General features: G+C 43.6%; 1 protein-coding gene across 1 annotated transcript; it reads right to left on the reverse strand.

The window, feature by feature from the left end:
* Nucleotides 1-1661: 1661 nt before the first annotated feature.
* On the reverse strand, nt 1662-13769 carry LOC310785205 (tumor necrosis factor receptor superfamily member 6B-like). The gene is made up of 5 exons (XM_083646201.1): nt 13754-13769; nt 12677-12922; nt 7701-7833; nt 5383-5568; nt 1662-3235 (listed from the first exon to the last, which is right to left on the reverse strand). The coding sequence occupies exons 1-5, from the start codon at nt 13754-13756 to the stop codon at nt 2910-2912; spliced, it is 894 nt and encodes a 297-aa protein (XP_083502327.1). The 5' UTR covers nt 13757-13769; the 3' UTR covers nt 1662-2909.
* Between the last annotated feature and the right edge of the window lie 6492 nt (nt 13770-20261).

Consider the following 20261-nt stretch of genomic DNA (forward strand, 5'->3'; position numbering starts at 1 on the left):
CTATTCAGTGCGCCAGTGCTCTTCTGCCTCTTCTCTGTCACCCTTCTCTCTCTCTCTCTGACTCCCTCGCTTAGACAGGCACAACACACTTCCCATATAGGAAAAATAAGTTGTAAGTTGTCTGGCCTGTCCCAGCATGCATTGTGCTTCTCCATTTCGCTACTAAATAGCAACCAAATGAGGCGAAATAGATATAAAAGGTCGATCTAAATTAATGTGTAATGGTAACACAACCTGCAATTGTACACATTTCAATATTGGACCAAATGAAACATCGAAATGAATACACCACCCTATGTGAAACATATAAGTCCTCCTGGGCCTATATATATCTCATCGATTTAACGTGATTTAGATAAGTGACAGCGGAACGCTTTCTACTGTCATGTGCTCTACTGTGATGTCCGCTCCAATAACTTGGCCCTACTTCACATTTAGTTTTACAATAAAAACACATTTATGCAATGACTTTACATAATGTAGGGTATATTTATGTGCATCATTCTACCTGCAGCAGGGGAGAGAAAACGATATCGTTCTGGACAAACTTTCACCAATATAAAATTAATCTCATCATATAGGGATAGGCTATATTTTTCTAGCTGATGCCTTTAGAACATTCTTTTCACTTTGATCTTGCTATAGTGTAGCGTATTTACATGCTTGCAGTATTTAAACTGCAGTTAGATTGGTTTGAGAAGCATAATAATATGGAATAATAGCCTATAATGGAGACAGACAGACTGGATGAAGGGAGGGGGGGGGTGGGGCAGAGCGTTTGGCTTTCGTCTGGTTTTGCGGGCCCACTGGAATTGGAGCTAAAAAGGCAAGCGTGCGATTCGTTTATTGCAGTTATCCAATGAGCATGACGGTGCATAATTTTACGCTTAAAAGGCGTGGTTGTAATGCTTTAGGCTGCGTGTAGCGCCAGCACGACGATATCAAGTGCGCTGGTCCACGCCCACTGATTTGCGCTGCGCCAGGCGCTCGGCCTAGAAACAGCGCCGATGCAACGATAGGGGCCCAGGTCCCTGTACTGTTCACATCAGGTCTACTGTTGTTGGTATACAGTAAACTTTATGGCTGTATTGTGCTCATTGTTTCCTTTTCTTCTGGACCTTCTCCCTCCACACCAACACAGAGCTCTTGGGGCTCCAGGACCTCATACAAATGAACACTGACTGACACCAAACCCTGAGTGACCTTCACCTGATGTTTACATCCTGAAACATCTTCTCACATCAGACTCCACTGAGCTGCTACAAACACCTGGATGTCACCTCATCTGTGATTGGCCGCTTATCCACCGAAAGAAAAACACAAACAAATGGAGGCAGGAATGGAAAGAACATCACCAATAGCTGTTGTTTTAACAGTGTTAAGACTGATAGATGTGTGCTTTAACAGACAGTGCAGAGCACATTCTTCATGTTTGTACTTGCATTAGGAAAATCACTCTATGCACGTGTGCTATATTAAATATCAGATCTCAGCCAGTCAATGACGTTGATTTGCACATTTTATTGTTTAATGATATTTTATGTAAATCATTTTTTGTTGTATTTTCATGTAGAGTTACTCTGAAGAAAAAGGTGGATATATACATGTAAAAATCCACAATAATAATAATAATAATAATAATAATTGGTTATTTCTGTTGTTTTTATTATTGTGTCACACATACACTTAGTTTGCACATAAACTTTTCATGTATAAAAATGGCATAACACACCTTGATGAGATAAATAGCAAAATAAATATACTTCTTAGTTCACATGTCACATAGGCCTACAAGTTAAAGCACAGACTGAAGAGGTAGATACAGGCCTGGTTTTATTTATTTATTCATTCATTCCTTCATTCATTTAATTATTTTTAAGGGTAATGCCAGTGTTCTGTTTTTTTTTTTAAGTCACATGCACTGCAAATCGATTGGGGGATGTGGACAAGACAGAAGTAAATGGGCAGTAAGTCTAAAACCTCGGAGCCTGTATTGAGTCAAATAGTGCATCTGGAATCTGGCAGCATGTTTGAATAAATATGTTGATTTTTTAAATGAAAACAGCGAAGCAGTCAACTTCTCCCAATACACACAAAACACACAACAGTTAACTCTGGACCCACCTGACAGAATGTGTTTCTGTGTAGTTGAAGAAAAAAAGTGTGTCCAAACGTTGACTGGTAGTGTACACACAGAAAGGAAAATAAAGTAAAGTAAAGTAAAGTAAATTAAAGTAAAGTAAAGTAAAGTAAAGTATATTTTATCTCTATAGAGCACACACAGCTTGAGCTGACCAAAGTACAATTCTTACTCCAAACTCATCAAAAACGAATGTTGGGGTGCGTCCTGGTGGCTCCATTCCTAAGTTCGCCCGCCGCACGGGTTTGCTAGCTCGGCCGCTGTGTGGCCTCGCCTGCCCTGCAGGTTGCCGAGCTGGCCCTGCAGCTCGCATGCTGTGCGCACCTGCTCTCATGACATCGCTGATGATGTCACAACTTCAACATCACTGATGACATCACATTTACTCTTATGACATCACTGATAATGTCACAATGCACAATTGCTCAAGTGACATCACTGATGACATCACTTCCGGGACAAAATTGAAATGGAGAACATTGCCCACATGCTCCCTTTTATAATAGATAAATTAAACGTCAAACACAACAATAAAACAAAACATCAAAAGGCAACAACAAGCAGCAACATTGGATACAGAGCTGTAGACATGACAACAGATTAAAACATTTGTGGGCTGAAAAGGTCAGAGAATAAAAATGTCTTTAGTCTGGATTTAAAGACAGAGATGGAGGAAGCACATCTAACATCCAAGCTGGTTCCTTGTGGATCTGGAGTGCAGCTGCAAAGTAACTCTGTTAGTTTGAGTCAGATAGATAATTTCCACCTCCTATTCAGCCTCGACCGCAGCAGCACATGGCTCCGTCAGCGCCGACTCGATCCTCTGCAGCTTTTTCTCCAGTTTCTCGGCGGCGCTGCCCGCTCCGATCTTCCTCAGATTTGCCGGAAGTAGGCGGAGCTGTTCGGCGGCGGCACCGCTGACCCACGTGTGGATCAGCGTGTGCAGCTCCTCCCGGTGGAGCCGTCCCACGTTTTCCTTTGGCTTGTCGCCGTCTGTCGAGGGGAGCTTGTTCACGAGACGCCGCAGACGCTTGAGCGCCAGGTTCTGGTGAGCGAAGAAACCCGGCAGGATTTCTCTGAGGTAGTCCGCTCCATCTGCAACACACATACATAATCATCAATCAGTAAGTGATTAGGAAACACAGAACTCCATGATGCCTTTTCATGGCGTCTTTAAGGGGAATGCTAATTACATGCTAACCATTTAAAAACAAGAGAGACGTGCTGCTCGGTGCAACGATAGCAGTTCCCTCGCTGTGCTGAGAAACCCAGGCCGGTGATCGGAGTTTCAGCAACGCTAGCTTGACGAGCAGCAACACTTTGATGTTTGTCACCTTTGGCGTAGCTTTTTAATGCCCCGCCTCCTCTCTCATGTTCATTGAACTTGTTGCCGCAACACAACCTGCATTTTGCTCGGCCCGGGCTTGGTCTGTTGCATTAGCCTGTTCTTCATTAGCCAAGCAGCTAGCCCCGCCTGCCTCCCTGAGTTAACACATGGAGCTGTATAGGCTAGTTAACAGGCCACCAAACTCGTTTTCAGGTAACGTTAGTGAGCACATGCCTGCTTATATACAGGGCCGTAGCTAGCTATGAGGACGGGGAGGTCCGGACCTTCCCTAATATTTCAGAGATTTTTTTAATATTTCAGAGATTTTTTTTTTTTTTTTTTTTAGCCTTTATTTAACCAGGTTTGTCCCATTGAGATCAAAGATCTCTTTTACAAGAGAGACCTGGCCAAGAAACAGCAGCAACACAAAGTTACAACAAACAAACACATAAACACATACAATTGAAAAACATTAAAATGATCAAATAAAACATTTGCATACAGACAGCCTGTTCTCAAGAGATTTTACCATAGCCTTAAAACCATTTAAGGTTACTAAGCTATTAAGTTTAAGATCAGACTGCAGACTGTTCCATGCGGTGGGTGCAGAGAACCTAAAAGCTTTCTTCCCCAATTCAGTTCGGACTTTGGGAACAGAAAATTGTAGAGTGTCCTGAGAACGAAGATTGTAAAAAAATAAAACAATCTGCATGGAAAACAGGAAAAGCATGAAAAACACGGGATCGCTTTTATTTTGAAATGAAAGGCAGGTCAGGCAGGAAGTCATCTGACGCCGCGTCCGCGGTAACTTGATTCTGAGAGAGCAGCAGCATGGTGGTGAGTGATGACTGTCTGTCTGCCTGGCGAGATAATTGAAGGTGAGCGAGCTGCGAGACAGTGAGCGAACGACAGACAGTGAGTGACACACACTGACAGATTTTTTAGCAACAACCAAGAAAGTAAGTGTCTAGTCTGTCTAAGTAACTTTGTGTGTTGTGTACGGCTTGGGTTGTGTACCTGTGTTTGTAGGTGTCATTTTGATATGAATTTGGCTAAAACAGTTTGTGTTTGTTAGTTACAATTATGTTGACAGGAGAGCTGAGCAGGTGGTGACATGAAAGAGAATATACTGAATAATGACATCACAACAGTATAATCCTAATGTTGATTTAAAATGATATATTACTCTAAATATGGCTTAAACGGGCGCCGCCGAATCCGCCTCCCCTTGCTGGACCTCCCCTATTTCGGAACCCTGGCTACGGCCCTGCTTATATAGTGAACGTTACGTTATTTCTTAGCACATGAATACCTGGAAATGTTTATTAAACAAATTTCCATGACTTATCCAGATTTTTCATGACCGTACGAACCCTGAAGACTTTGTTGAATCTGGCTGCAAACATGTTTAATCTTGTTGTAAACTCTGACATTTTAACATGGGGGTGAATGGGGACCGACTCCCTATTGGAGGAGCCAGCCTCAAGTGGCCATTTGAGGAACTACTATGATTTTATCACTTCTGCATAGGCTTCATCTGTCCAAGCCCAAGCTTGCCCCCTGATTTTTACAAAATGAATTATGATAGTATAGTCATTGACTGCATCCCCAACTGAACCCCTGTGCTTGTTTTAACCACTAGAGGGCGAACTGAGCCAGATTTAGTGAGTCATGTTTCGTCAGCATTGTACTACTGTATTTCATAACAACATTAAAGCTTCTTCACAAGTAAAATAACATACTCTTACATGATCCATTTCATTTTTTTTGTTATTCACCTTTTGTGTCCTTTTTATGGGTATATCTTTCTTGTGTTTATTTGTAATTGAACTTTCGATTGAATTGAACTCAGAGTTTCCGAGGAGCATTTGAAGGCAGCATCACCCTCCCCTCCCCCTTCAACTGGTTTTCTTACCGAAAGTGTTGTTCCCCTGGTGGCAGGGGGCGCACACGCTGTCGTGCCAGACGGACCCTCTCAGCAGGGGGCGCTGTCCCGGGGGAGAGCAGTTGCTGTGGGGCGTACAGCTCTGGTGGGCCGAGGCCAGAGCAGAGTACGAGCCGCTGGGGCACGGTTGGCACAGCGTGTCCTGGTCCTCTGTGCCTGCAGGGGGAGACAGAGAGGACAGTTACAACCACACCTTCAGTCTCTACAGTCAGTCAGAGCCATGACTCAGCACACTAACACCCACATCAAACACATCAAAGCCTTTTGTCTTAGAGAGGAAAGGCTTCTCTGAAACATGTTCAACCGGGAAACACATTTCAGACATGTTTCAGAGAATGAGAATGACACCACTGCCACACTATTATATTTTTGATATATTGTTTTTAGCTGCAGCCAGAATGGCCGCACATTTCCCAATGGAGTGGATGACATCAGAATGGAGTGGATGATGTCACACTCTGACTGACATCACATATCTGGTTGCAGCTATTGCGAATTTGCGCTTGTTAACACGTTCACTGCCATTGACGAGATATCTCGTCTTACAAAATCCAACGGTTGACTGCCAATGACGAGATATCTCGTCTTAAAAAAAAAAAAAAAAAATTTGACGGTGGGACGTGGATCAACGCCCCCCACGTCTCCTATAAAAATATTGGAGCCACCGAACGTGTACAACCCATTCCACCGACCCACTAAGTGGCGACAGTGCTCTCCAGACTAGAAAAAGCAGAGCCAAAACTGCAGGGGAACGCGCGAGGAAACCATTCTCTCATACTGTAAAATGGATTGGCGAAAACGCTTTCGCTTTCGCGCATTATCGCGCTGGGAGCTGGCGGTGGGGGATTGCAAATTTGCATAATAGATTATGGGTGAAACACACTTTGAAACACCAGCAGAAAGCGCAGAATCGCACACAGCTTCATTCCAGCTGAGCTCAACCGAAAACCCAGAAACGAACGAGCCTCATTCTCATACTGTAGGCGAAAACGCTTTCACGCTGGTGCACACGGGCGCACAACGGTGGAGGGTTCCAAAAATAGACTGGGTGGAAAACACACTTTGAAACACGCAGCATAAAGCCTAGAATCGCACAAAGCTTCATCAAAGCTCTCAAACCCAAGAAACGAGTGAGCCCCATCCACACATCCACGCCAGGGAGGGAGGCTGCTCACTGCTCAGACAGGCAGTAGAAACTCGCTTGTGACAAACGCTGCTGAAAGCCACCAGACACGCCCACGGAGGGAGGAGTTTGAAGGAGAGGGCGTTCAGAACTATATTGTTTAGATGTCTGATCTCTCACTGATGCCAAAAATAAATGGTTAAAGTGACTGTTCTGCCTGTTTGATTGAATTTCACAAAACTGCGATTATCTCAGCTTTCAGTCTCAGACGCTGAAACCATGCTGTACTCAACGGCTAATATCTACATAACTACTAACTCTACAAACTAACTCTTTTAGACAGAGAAAGCACACATTCTATTAGTACTTTTGTGAACTTTGTGTTCACAAAGTCCAAGCAGAAAATAATCCTCGGCTCTTGTAAAATGAGCCAGAATCCTCAAAAAAACCCTCTGGCAGAAGCTACCTACAGTAAAAAAAAAACGGCTGGCAGTGAATGTGTTAAATACACTAAATCGGCGATCCTCAAAGTCCGGACTCCGGTCCGCATCCGGACCCAGACGCCGTTCATCCGGACCGAGCCCTAACCCTACAAATCATTGATAATTGTTTCAGAGCATTTCTATTTTAATCGGCACATGCTTTTCTAGCCTTTACATTACTGGTTTATCTGCCAGGAAGCTCACAGACCAATTGCATGCACTGTAAATCATCACATGATGCTACTCAGCCAATCAAATATGTGAATCCATTCTGCCTGTTGCTTCCCAGTGCTGCTGCTGCAAGAGTGGCACACGGACGGAGGAGAGGCGGGCGACTCAGAGAAATGTGAGAGATAAAAGTAATTTCACATGGCGTGCTCTAAAAAGAAACAGGTAGACCGATTTACACACACACACACACACACACACACACACACACACACACACACACACACACACACACACACACACACACACACACACACACACACACACACACACACAGACAATCATAGAAACAGACAGACAGACAGAGAACGGACAGACAGACAGACAGACAGACAGACAGAGAACAGACAGACAGACAGACAGACAGACAGACAGACAAACAGACAGACAGACAGACAGACAGAGAACAGACAGACAGACAGACAGACAGACAGACAGACAGACAGAGGTCGTACCGTTGGTCAGCACACCGTGTCCAGCAGGGCAGTCACTGTGGCGGACACACAGCTCGTACTTCTTCTTGTAGTAATATCCCTGCTTACATTCACACTGGCAGTCCTGCTGGGCTGAGCATGCAGTCTTCACCACCTGGACAGAGGAAAGTAACTATAAGTACACAGTTACATTTACTCAAGTACTGTACTTAATGTAGGCCTACTTTCTACTCCACTACATTTATCTGACAGCTTGACTTACTTTGCAGATGCAGATTTGACACCATGGATAATATAGCAAGCTTTTAAAATAGGCCTACAACACATTGTTAAAGATGAAACCAGTGGTTTCTAATCCTTTGGCTTTTGACGTCTTTAAAAGTAGTGTGTAGTCGGATCAGAGGTGGAGCTACTCTCACACAGAGGGGGCGGAGCATTCTCGATGGGCCCTTCTGATGAAGCCATTTTAAAATTCACAACTGCAAAATAGCTGATATATCTTATTCCATAAGCACAAACTGTCCCTTATTCAGCTGAGCAATACGTCTAATAAAGCATACAGTGAAGCCACTTAGAAAAGAAAATAGGTTGCCAGTCATGTCAAATGGGTTAGGGTTCAGCACCACGGACAGCACATGACGCTCTACTGTAGTGGTGGATGAAGTAGGCCAGAGGTTCTCAAATGTTTTTCAGCCAAGGACCCCTTACAAGATAGAAAATATACCGGGGACCCCCTCATTCTGATTTGTGATTTCGGGCTAAGCTTAATTGTTACCACGGTAACGTGCTTGACTTTTAAATTGATAGATTAGAATGTAATCCATGAACCATTTTAGATTGAAAGCATAAAATATTTTCGTTGAACTATGAAGCTTTTGCAACAACAATTTTTATTTTTTCCCTGAAAACTTTTCGCGGACCCCCTGGCAAAGTGCCATGGACCCCATTTGAGAAACACTGAAGTAGGCTACCTGAAAGCTATACCACACTCGAGTAAATGTACACATAGCTTACCAGAAAATTACTTTGGTAGAAGTTGAAGTCACCTATTACAATATGTAAGTCTTAAAGTATTTAATGTCGTTAACTAAGTATCCAAGTATTTGTCTGACATTAAATGTACTGAAGTATTGAAAGTAAAAGTAAGTAAAGTAAATGCTCTTAATAAAAAAGCAACCAAAAGACATGCCTGGGCTTGAGTGGAAATCTTCTTCTTGAGTTTTATAGCGGTTGGCAAACAACGTTATGGTGCATTACCGCCACCAACTGGAATGGAGGGTGGATCGTGATTAACATAACTTGCAAGCTAGGAAGATTTCTTCTGATTTTACTTTGCTAAGATGCTTGTGGGAAATGTAATCGAGCAAAAATATACATTTTATTTAGGAAATGTAGTGGAGTAAAAGTGAAAGTTGGCAGAAATATACAGGTAGATACTCAAGTAAATTCAGATAATCCCCAAAATACTTAAAGCAGGACTAAACCCCGAAACACTTTTTTCAGTTTTTAACCAATAGACTTTGGGGGTGGTGTGTGAAGAATTCTGGTCAAAATGTCGACATTTGAGACCAAACTGTTACCATTGTACCATTTGGATCATGTTCAGCTGCATAAGTGCCCTCTATTGCTCGAACACTGCTTTTTTTGCCCTCAAATGAATGGGAGATTTGATACGTCGTGACGTCACGATAGACCAAAGACTATGGGATTTCAAGATAGTTACTCCCCTACTCCCCCTGTACCCTTTCCCGGGATTTACCCAGGATTACAATCGCCTGTTATTTTCCTATCAACTCCTATGTAACACAATACTATCAATAAACGCCACTATAATCATAAAAGGAAGGAAATGGCATTGTGTTGCTGTAAATCATTCCCAACCTTTTTCATATTAAGGAGCCCTAATTTAGTTCACATTGTGGCAATGGACCGCCATATGATGAGATTTGGTCTCTCAGATGCAAATCAGATTTTTTTTATTTTTCTTATGTAGCCTAGATATGCTTTTGTCCAGAATTCCATATATATTAGGTTGAGAGATAACAGAGAATCCTGGAATCCTCTCAAGGACCACTGGTGGTCACCGGACCCCACATTGAGAACCACTCAACCACTTTGATTGTGCAGAGAGAAGAGAGAGAGGAGGAGTCTTCTGTGCCCCTTTTTCACAAAAGCAGCCTACAGCCTAAAATGTATTTTCCTGGCTCACTTTTGACGGGGAGGAGAAGACAGGTGAAGTGACACTCACCTCCGACTTATAGGCGACTGAGCTGCTGGTGCTGCACTGACGCTCTGCCCGCCTGTCTGTGACAAGCGGCTTGCCCAGTCGTATGCAGCGGTTCGCGCAAACAGATGCGGGATTCCCACAATCCTGTATCCAATTTCAGATACTGATTGTGCAGAAAAAAATGTGCAGAAAAATCGCACACCAGCGATTTTTGTTTGTGTTTGTTTGTTGTTGTTTTGTGAGGGCGAGCGTCCTAGCCAAACTGGCAGGAGGCAGGAGGTTGTGTCGCCTGTGAGCAGCCGCTGAGGAGGAGGGAGGGGGGAGGGGGAGAATGCAGCTCTGCTCTGCGCTCGAGAGGAAAACGCAGAGGTGGACTACACCTTTTGACAAGAATCACGAAAAGGGGGGAAACTAAAATTAAAAAGGGAGTCCATGGCGCTGTATATGACAAGTTGGACAAGGGAATAACGTAGAGAAATCTCGCATTGTGATTACATGAGCGTGTTGAGAGCGGGGGGTTTGTCCTGGCTTAACCAGTAACCAGGCTTGCGTCACCAGGCTCTTTTAACGATACTTAGACAGGCTATATACACACACATGGGAGTGAATGGAGTAGGGTTTTTTTTCTTTTTTTTTTTCTTTTCTTTTCTTCTCTTTTCTGTCTTAGTTTGAATTCATTTACTTGCTTTCTTGTTTTTGTTTTGTTTTGGGCTTTTGTTGTTGTTTTGTTTTGTTTTGAATCATTTAAAACAAAAATGGATCATAAACTGGATATGGGACTAAGTTTACGGGGTGGGAGAAAATGTTTCCTTTCAGATTGAACACTTGTAGACGGACACTGTCACATTGTATGTAACTTGCTTGAAGATTATTTGTTTTGGGTTTTGTCCCGTCTGCAGTTATACTGTTAAACTAATGTCTGAAAACGAAACAATAAAAAACTATATACTCAGGGAGTGAATGGAGTAAATTTCTAGTTCGCCACTGAATGACAAAATTGATATCACTTTCATTTTGAGCAACGCTCATTTCCATACAGGCCACCAGCGTTGGCTAGTTGTTGATATTGATAAAGATTAGCTCTCATATAACTTATTTTCGACGCGGTGCGCAAACTGTCATGGCGTCGATTTCAAAGTTTTTTCAAATCAAGCAGCATGCCGTTCTGCCAGAAAGCTGGGGGGTTTAGTCCTGCTTTAAGTACTGTAACAAAGTATTATTGCTTAGTTACATTACACCACTCAAGTGGTGAGCGGTTCAGCACCACCGCCAATGGACAGCGACTGTCTGTGACAGCCTGTCAGGGCAGACACTTTTAACTTGATCACATAAACATTCTCAATTGCCCCAGCTTTACTTCCTGTTGCAGTGTTTGCTAAAACATGCAAAAAATAAGCTAGGTTTGAAACTGTTCTCTAGCAACACAATTATGTGAAAACAGTCTATAGGCTGAAACCATCACACACACACACACACACACACACACACACACACACACACACACACACACACACACACACACACACACACACACACACACAGACACCAACCAACCAACACAGCACCATGGACAGTGCCATGGATTAAACAGTGACCTGCTGATATCTAAGCAGCCCTCTGCTGATAGGTTTTCATTAGCCATGGATTTACATCACTAGCAATCAGAGTGCTCGATTCCTATAGGCTCGCCCGCTATGCGGCCTTACCTGCTCTATGACATTACTGATGACATCATCACAGATGACATCACTGATGACATCATCACTGAACTTATACCCTCAGCCATGAAGGATGACATCACTGACATAATCACTGATGACATCACATCATTAGGTAATTAGGGCAATCACCCTAATAAAAAAATCCGGCTCCTTCAGGTCACCCGCACGGGTGCTCTTTGCACCCCCTGAAAGTTTCAGCCCGATCACACGTAAAACGGCATAGCTGTAGCCGGGTAAAATTCTGCTCACACACGCACGCACGCACGCACGCACGCTCGCAGGCGCGCACGCACGCACGCACGCACGCACACACACACACACACACACACACACACACACACACACACACACACACACACACACGGACACTTCTCATTCTTATTATAGGATTTCCTCAAACCCAATTTGACATTTAGTGATGTTGAGAAAACCCACACAGGTCAGCCACACAACCATGCAGCATACACAGTATCCTACACAATGAAGCCATTATCAATCCACACACAACAAACTATGATATGCTATGATATGGATCTGTCCAAGAGAGAGAGGGGGGGGGGAGTGAGACAGACAGAGAGAGAGAGAGAGAGAGAAAGAGAGAGAGAGGGAGGCGAGAGAGAGAGAGAGAGAGAGAGATAGAGGGAGAGAGAGAGAGAGAGAGAGAGGGAGAGAGAGAGAGAGAGAGAGAGAGAGGGAGGCGAGAGAGATGGACAGAGAGAGAGAGAGGGAGGCGAGAGAGATGGACAGAGAGAGAGAGAGAGAGAGAGAGAGAGGGAGGCGAGAGAGAGAGAGAGAGAGAGAGAGATAGAGGGAGAGAGAGAGAGAGAGAGAGAGGGAGAGAGAGAGAGAGAGAGAGAGAGAGAGAGAGAGAGAGAGAGAGAGAGAGAGAGAGAGAGAGAGTTCATCAGGCAGATTGCAGGCAGACAGCACTGACACTGGAGTACTTTCCTACATTTCGCTCTTAATACCTTATTGACTTACGAGGACTTTTACTTGAGGAGTATTTTTACATTGCTACAGTATAATAGCTGTAGGCGTGGCTACTTCACCTCGTTGTGTGCGCAGATCCCGCAGCGCAGACACTTGTCGATGTGGTTCCACAGCTCCGTGAACGAGCCGCCCGGGCACGGCGCGCACTCGCTCTTGCGCGTGGCCGTGCAGGGGGCGCGCAGGTAGGCGCCTGGCGGGCATCGGTCACAGACCACCCGCACGCCGGTGTCCGGGTCCGAGTCCTGGAAGGTCTGTAGTGCCGAGGAGCCGCTGAGCAACAGCACCAGCCAAGACACACGCAACAACTGCAGGAGGAGATAGAGACAACTGAACTGGGTCAGTCATCAGATTACACTGTCAAAAATATATCTTTGTCACTATTTTCAATGATCGATTAATCTGTCGATTATTTTCTCAAATAATTGATTAGTCCGATAAAATGGTGAAACTGTCAGTCGCCCCCTTCCCCCCCCCAAAAAAAATAAAAAAATAAATAAATGAACAAGAAAAACATAGAATCAGTTTACTGTTAAAACAAGAAAATATTCACATTTAAGAAGCTGGAACAGTCCTTGAAAAACTCTATACAAGTCCCATGTATTATTATTATTTATTATTATTATTATTATTATTATTATTATTATTATTATTATTATTATTATTATTATTATTATTATTATTATTATTAATCTAAAGTTTAATAAAATAATTGGCAATTAATTTTAATGACTAATTGTTGCAGCTCTAAAAAATATATCCACCACAGCTTCTACAAAACACTGAGAAACTGGAAAACAAAGCTATAAATTAAATTCCCCCCAATAGAAATCCCCTTGTTTCTGGCGTTTTCTTGCCTATTATGTGACATAATCTATTACAATATGTGACATAATCTATTACAATATGTCACATAATCTGGCTTGATCTCACCATATTGCCACTTGATGCTGCATTGTAAAGTAGGCGAAGTAAACATTCACTCTCACAAGGGGTAAAAATAGCCTACAGCACATTTTAGATTAAACATTCAGTTCATTCATTTTCAAGAAAATACAAATCTGTGCCTATTAAAGGTTCAAATAGATTTTTCTCCCCCAGTGTCAGTCTGAACATCTGGATGTCTGTCCATCACGTACCATGTTTAAAGGCTGCTTCTCCTCTCTCTTGCAGGCTGCTGCAGCGGTGACAGGAGGATGGTGCTTTACTGTAGGATCCTCTCCTCTTTATTTAAACTGTGAGTTGGCCGGCCCCCCCCCAATAAAGCACAGTCATCCATCCCTCAGATTAAAACACTTTGTTTCATTTAGGATTCATCTGTTAGTCATCACTAGGCTATCTCAGTGTTCAGTACATATTGTTCAATCCAGGTTTATACCAAACATATTATCATCACACACTTGCACACAAAGTTAAGTTAAGTTAAGTTATCCTTTATTTATCCCCTTGGGGAAATTTATCCTCTGCATTTGACCCATCCTCTACTAGGAACCTTCCTAGAACTAGGAGCAGTGGGCAGCCACTGTGCAGCGCCCGGGGACCAACTCCAGTTATTTTTGCCAGTACCTTGGTCAGGGGCACTGACAGGAGTATTAACCCTAACATACATGTCTTTCTTTGATGGTGGGAGGAAACCGGAGCACCCGGAGAAAACGGACACGGGGAGGACATGCAAACTCCACACAGAAAGGACCTGGGACGGACCGGGGTTCGAACCCGGGACCTTCTTGCTGTGAGGCAACAGTGTTACCCACTGAGCCACCGTGCCCTCCACAAGAGAGGCAGAGCAGAAAGACATTAAAACAAAACAAAACATATTTGGAAGATTACAAACTCCTGAGCAATCTGGGAACCTGACAACTAATTAGAATCTGGGAAAGACGGACGATATTTCGGGGCTCCCGACTTCCGCTTCCGTCATTGTTTAGGCTACAGTCCGACGACGTCTCATATGCAGCTATCTGTTTATAGAGATTAGCCAAAATGTCGTCTGGACATTTTGGCATTTTGGCATTTTGGACATGTTGTCTATGTGGTTCGGTACGGTTGGCGTTCACATTCGCAAGTCACGTGCCCAAGTGTCCCTCAGACCACCTTTTCAAGTGGAGCCTGCTCCGGTTCGCTGTTCCGTGCCTGGGACAAGTGTGCTCGGAAACGGTCCCGGTTCCCCAGTGTGAAAGCACCCTACTGGAGCAGGATTCAAGGAATTTGATGTGGATGGCTATTGTGCAAAATGATTATGATTTACATGGAAAGGGAAAATATTAGGCTATGTTATGTTGGCTGTCTATAGTTTTGAACTCAACTTGTAGGCTGTCTTGAGTATCTTCACATTTTCCATTTCAAGTCATATCCTGTAAATAGGCTACAGTAGAAACCTTCCTTCAAGGAACTGTGGCCTCACTCTTAAAAATGATGCCCCATTGTTTTCCATCCATTTAATTTTCCCCAGCAACTTTGCACTATAGGCTGTGTTGTTTAACACAACTTTATATGTCATAACATACTAATACAAAACATTTATCAATAATATATTTGTGTTTGCAAAATCATCTAGAGATCCACAGTTCAATTACACAGCATTGGGGAATACTAAGGTCTTATTGGCAAATCAATAAAATATTGCTGCTTCACATCTAATCACATTACTCTGCAGTCAAGAGCATCCAATTGAGGTTTTTGACTTGCAATCAGATTGACTGGCGCCACCTTGTGGCAAAAATAAGTAAGTTATTGGTGCTGCATTGATTTTGTTGCAAGCCTGTAAAATTACTTCAGCCTGTATCCCAAAGTGGGCTACGCGCACCTCTAGGGCTACATGGAGGTACTACAGGCGGTACTTGAGAGAGAGTGGAAAATGGAGAGGGGGCGGGGATCTAAGAATAAATCATGGAAATAAATGAAACGGGCGGGGATCTAAGAATAAATCATGGAAATAAATGAAACGTTAAAATAAATCTGCTCAGGAGGCACTAATTGAAACTCTCACTCCCTTTCTTATTTTGTAATGTTATATTCTTTAAAAGGTGGTTATCATTCATTGCATCATAGTTTTCTCTTGCAGTTTTCTAAGCAAAATGTTGTAGTCGGGTAAAGGGGGTACTGAAGCCAAAACAGGTGAGAGCCACTGGCTTGTCCAGAGGAGCGTGCTGTTTGTGGGTTGGAGCTCCTTGGAAAAACCACAAGGAAATGCACCATGATGTAAACACATGGTCATCATTGAGTCAACCTTTCTGCTGTGGAGACATAGGCTACCTCTACCCTCTTTCCAAAAAATCCTACACTGATGCATGCACGCACTGACGTACCTACGGACTTACGTATGTATACCCTTTTTTATATGGGTGCTGTGTCAGGCATGCACATGCACAGTGTAATCACTGAATAAAATTAGTGATATTTTCAGATCACTTAAATCACCATTTTATTATTACCCACAGTGTGATGGCTAGATATGGACTTTACCATATTAGCCTACTCACAGTGTGATATAGCTAGATATGGACTTTAGATAGAGAGAGAGAAGGAGAGAGAGAGATTTATCACCGGAGTGAAATTCTGGTGTTACAGCAGCAGTAACACCAATTATTATATATAATTTACTATTACTTATAATTACATCAATTATTATTTATCCTATACGAGGGATCAACCGAGCAGCTTTTTGGTAAACAAACCAAACAATCAATCAATAAAACATGCCCCGGGGCATAAATATGGAGAAAAAGGTGGCATTCTAATGCACATGCTCAATAAAAGTAATCTGGGCAGACAACACCAGTGACATCACTCACCTAGCCAGGCTACTATACAGCAGACCCCCCCCCCCTCTTTTTTTTGCATTGTACAGCAGTCAGACTGGCTGAGTGATGTCACTGGTGTTATCTGCCCAGATTACTTTTTATTGAGCATGTGCCAGCTGCTTTACAAAAAACAGTCTAGATGTGAAAAAACAAAAAAACAAGAGAATCATATTGCTACATACCAGTCCCACATATCAATGCAAAGTGGTCGCCAACCTGCACCATGCTCTTTAAATGACCTAATCCCACTAACGTCACTTAAATAGCACAAGATGACTCAGTCTGTAGTGTAGCGAAGATGACTTACTGTGTGCAAATCCCTCTTACTGTGGAATGTTAACACTAGAAAGACCACAGTGGTCATTTTGATCTTTTTGGAATGTATATGTGCAATAACTTTGTTGAATTAAAAAATACAATGCTGTTGGTACCTGACTTTTCCTAAAAGTGTCTGTACTGTCATTTAAAATAGTTTTCGTATGAATGACACAAAAGGCACAGAAAATATTATAATTTGTACCTAGAAAGACCATAGGCGGTCATTTTGACCTCACTGAATTCCCCAGCATTCTAGACCTATGTTTTAGTCTATATTTTCACATTTTGGTGTTGTTTTGTCTTTTCAAAAGATATCTTAACACAATGAATGCATCAATCTCTCAGTTGGGTACAGTATTTATCATGAGAGATTATAGAGTTTGGAATCTAGTGGTCAAAATGACCACTTACGGTCGGTCGTTCTATGGAATTCTGGTCCTTCTAGTGTTAAAGGGACACTTTGTGAATTTCAACCAGCTTAGTGTCATTACAACATCAGTATTAAGTATATGTGAAAACTGTCAACAGTTTTACAGTGATGTCATTTGTGCATGAATGAAATCATGAATGAATGGTCCACAACTTAACTCAAATATGGGGTACGGTGGCGCAGTCGGTAGCGCTGTCGCCTCACAGCTAGAAGGTCCTGAGTTTGATTCTCGCCTGGGACGCTGTGGGCGCTGGAGTTGTGACCCCCCATATCTTCAGTGCCTACTGCCCAGGTGGGCTATCTCGTCGAAAGGGCCTTTCTGTGTGGAGTTTGCATGTTCTCCCCGTACCCCCAGGGGGTTCCTCCATACATAACCCCCCACTAAAAACATGCAGAAGATCGTCATCCGACCAGTGATGACAACATCTGAATTTGGTCCCCGGGCGCTGGAAAGAAAAAGCGACCACTGCTCCTGGCCTTCCCCCTGGAGGAAAGGACAAGCCTGGATGGGTCAAATGCAGAGGACATATTTCACCGGCCACCGTCAGCATGAGTATGTGTTGTGGCCGCATGCATGTGTTGAAGTGTTCGTGTGACAATAAAGACGGGCTTGTCCGTCTGAAATCGTGTTTTTTTTTTAAACTCAAATCAACTCTCAATAACTCAAACTAAATGAATGACTGCAAAAGTGTTTTACAGCTTTCAGATAGATGACTGATGTAATGATACAAAGCTGGTTGAAATTCAGCAAGGTGCCCCTTTAAGCTTGTGTTCATAGTTGTCACAGTGGGAGACTCGGAGGTGCTTTCTCACTGGCGCCCCGGTACCGTTCCCGAGCACACTTGTACCCAAATTGACCCCAGGTTCGGAACGTTTGATGAGTGTGAACGTTGCGTTCCGTTCACAACGGGGAGCCGTGACAGGATCCACTTGAAAAGGTGGTCTGGGGGGTGCTTTGGCGTGCCCGGGCACGGAACACTTGCGAGTTTGAAAGCCAACCGTTCCGAACCACATAGACAACACACAAAGGCCCCTATCGTTGCATCGGCGCAGTTTCTAGGCCGAGCGGCAGGCGCAGATCAAAGCAGTGGGCGTGGAAAGGCGCACTTGATATCGTCGTGCTGGCGCTAGATGCAGCCCAAAGCATTACAACCACGCCTTTTAGGCGTAAAATTATGCACCGTCATGCTCATTGGATAAGTGCAATAAACGAATCGCACGCTTGCCTTTTTAGCTCCAATTCCAGTGATCCCGCAAAACCAGACGAAAGCCAAACGCTCTGCCCCCCCCCCCTCCCTTCATCCAGCCTGTCTGTCTGCATTATAGGCTATTATTCCATATTATTATGCTTCTCAAACCAATCTAACTGCAGTTTCAATACTGCAAGCATGTAAATACGCTACACTATAGCAAGATCAAAGTGAAAATAATGTTCTATGCATCAGCTAGAAAAATATAGCCTATTAGATTGGTGAAAGTTTGTCCAGAAAGATATCATTTTCTCTCGCCTGCTGCAGGAAGGATGATGCACATAAATATACCCTACATTATGTCAAGTCATTGCATAAATGTGTTTTTATTGTAAAACTAAATGTGAAATAGGGCCAAGTTATTGGAGGGACATCACAGTATAGCAGATGCCATTAGAAGCGCGTTCCGAAGCGCGTTCCGCTGTTACTTCTCTAAATCACGTTAACTCGACAAGGGGTATATATAGGCCCAGGAGGACATATATGTTTCACTTAGGGTGGTGTTTTAATTTCGATGATTTATTTGGTCCAATATTGAAATGTTCTACAATTGCAGGCTGTGTTACCATTACACATTATTTTAGATCAACCTTTTATATCTATTTCGCCTCATTTGGTTGCTATTTAGTAGCGAAATTTAGTACCCAATTGCATGCTGGGGCATTCACAGGCAGTCAGAGAGAGACAGTCGTATTGTGCCTGTCAGACTGCCTGCAGCCTCAAAGCGGTACGGACGGAGTTGTTTTACCCAGGCTGGAAGCGTTGTCACACAGGCTTGTGACAGTAACTCAACGCGGAAGGATTTATTTCACAATAAACTGGTAAACGCACACCAATGCCTGCTCCTGTCAGTAGGAGAGAGGGAGAGAGTGACACAGAGAAGGGTGACAGAGGAGAGAGGGGACGGACTGGCCCATTGAATAGGCCTGCTTTTCAAAGGCGCAAGGCGCTAAATTAACGGCAGGTCGGAAGATAGGAGTACGCCGGTATTTAGCGCCGACACGCCCACTTTGGCGCATTCAGGGACTCCGCCACGCCCATTCGGCCTAAAGCGCATTTGGCAGCCTAAAGCCTATTGCTATTTTCCCGAAACAGGCGCTAGGCACGTTTTTTTGCGGTTAAGGCCCGTAATAGCGCCGATGGCCTGTGGGAGAATAGGGCCCATAAACTCCAGGCATAGTTGATGTCATAGTGCACTCTGTTCCGTTTCCGAGCGCGGAAGAAATGTTGTAATGTGAAAGCTGACCAGTGGGGGAGAGGCGACGGCAAAGTTTATGTTGGGTTGTGTTTGTGCTTCACTAAAGTTCATGTTGGGTTGTGTTTGTGCTTCACTAAAGTTCATGTTGGGTTGTGTTTGTGCTTCACTAAAGTTCATGTTGGGTTGTGTTTGTGCTTCACTAAAGTTCATGTTGGGTTGTGTTTGTGCTTCACTAAGGTTCATGTTGGGTTGGTTGCGGAGCGATTTAGCCATCGTGACAACAGCAAGTTCTGACGCAGGGCCATGGTGCCGCAGTGGCAGCGCTCTCACCTCGCACACTCAGCTCACAGCAAGAAGGTCCTGGGTTTGATTCCCGCCTGGGATGCTAGTGCCCAGGTGGGCTATCTCGTGAAAAAGCAACAGAAATGTGGGAGGTAAGTCTCCCTTTATATACTGTTTTCAATAATGAAGACTACTTCTCTAGTCAATGTCTGATTAACCATCCCATTCACTAATCCATTGTTCCTTTCCTTTCATCTCTCTCTCCCCCTGCAGCAACGCCCTGTTCAGGTTACATCAGCCATTCATAAATATGCACGCCCCCTTTATCCCTGTCCAATCAATGTCTCCCACGCTTTCCCTCTCTTC

The sequence above is a fragment of the Poromitra crassiceps genome (assembly GCF_964638095.1).
Source record: "Poromitra crassiceps genome assembly, chromosome: 11".
Classification (NCBI taxonomy): domain Eukaryota; kingdom Metazoa; phylum Chordata; class Actinopteri; order Beryciformes; family Melamphaidae; genus Poromitra; species Poromitra crassiceps.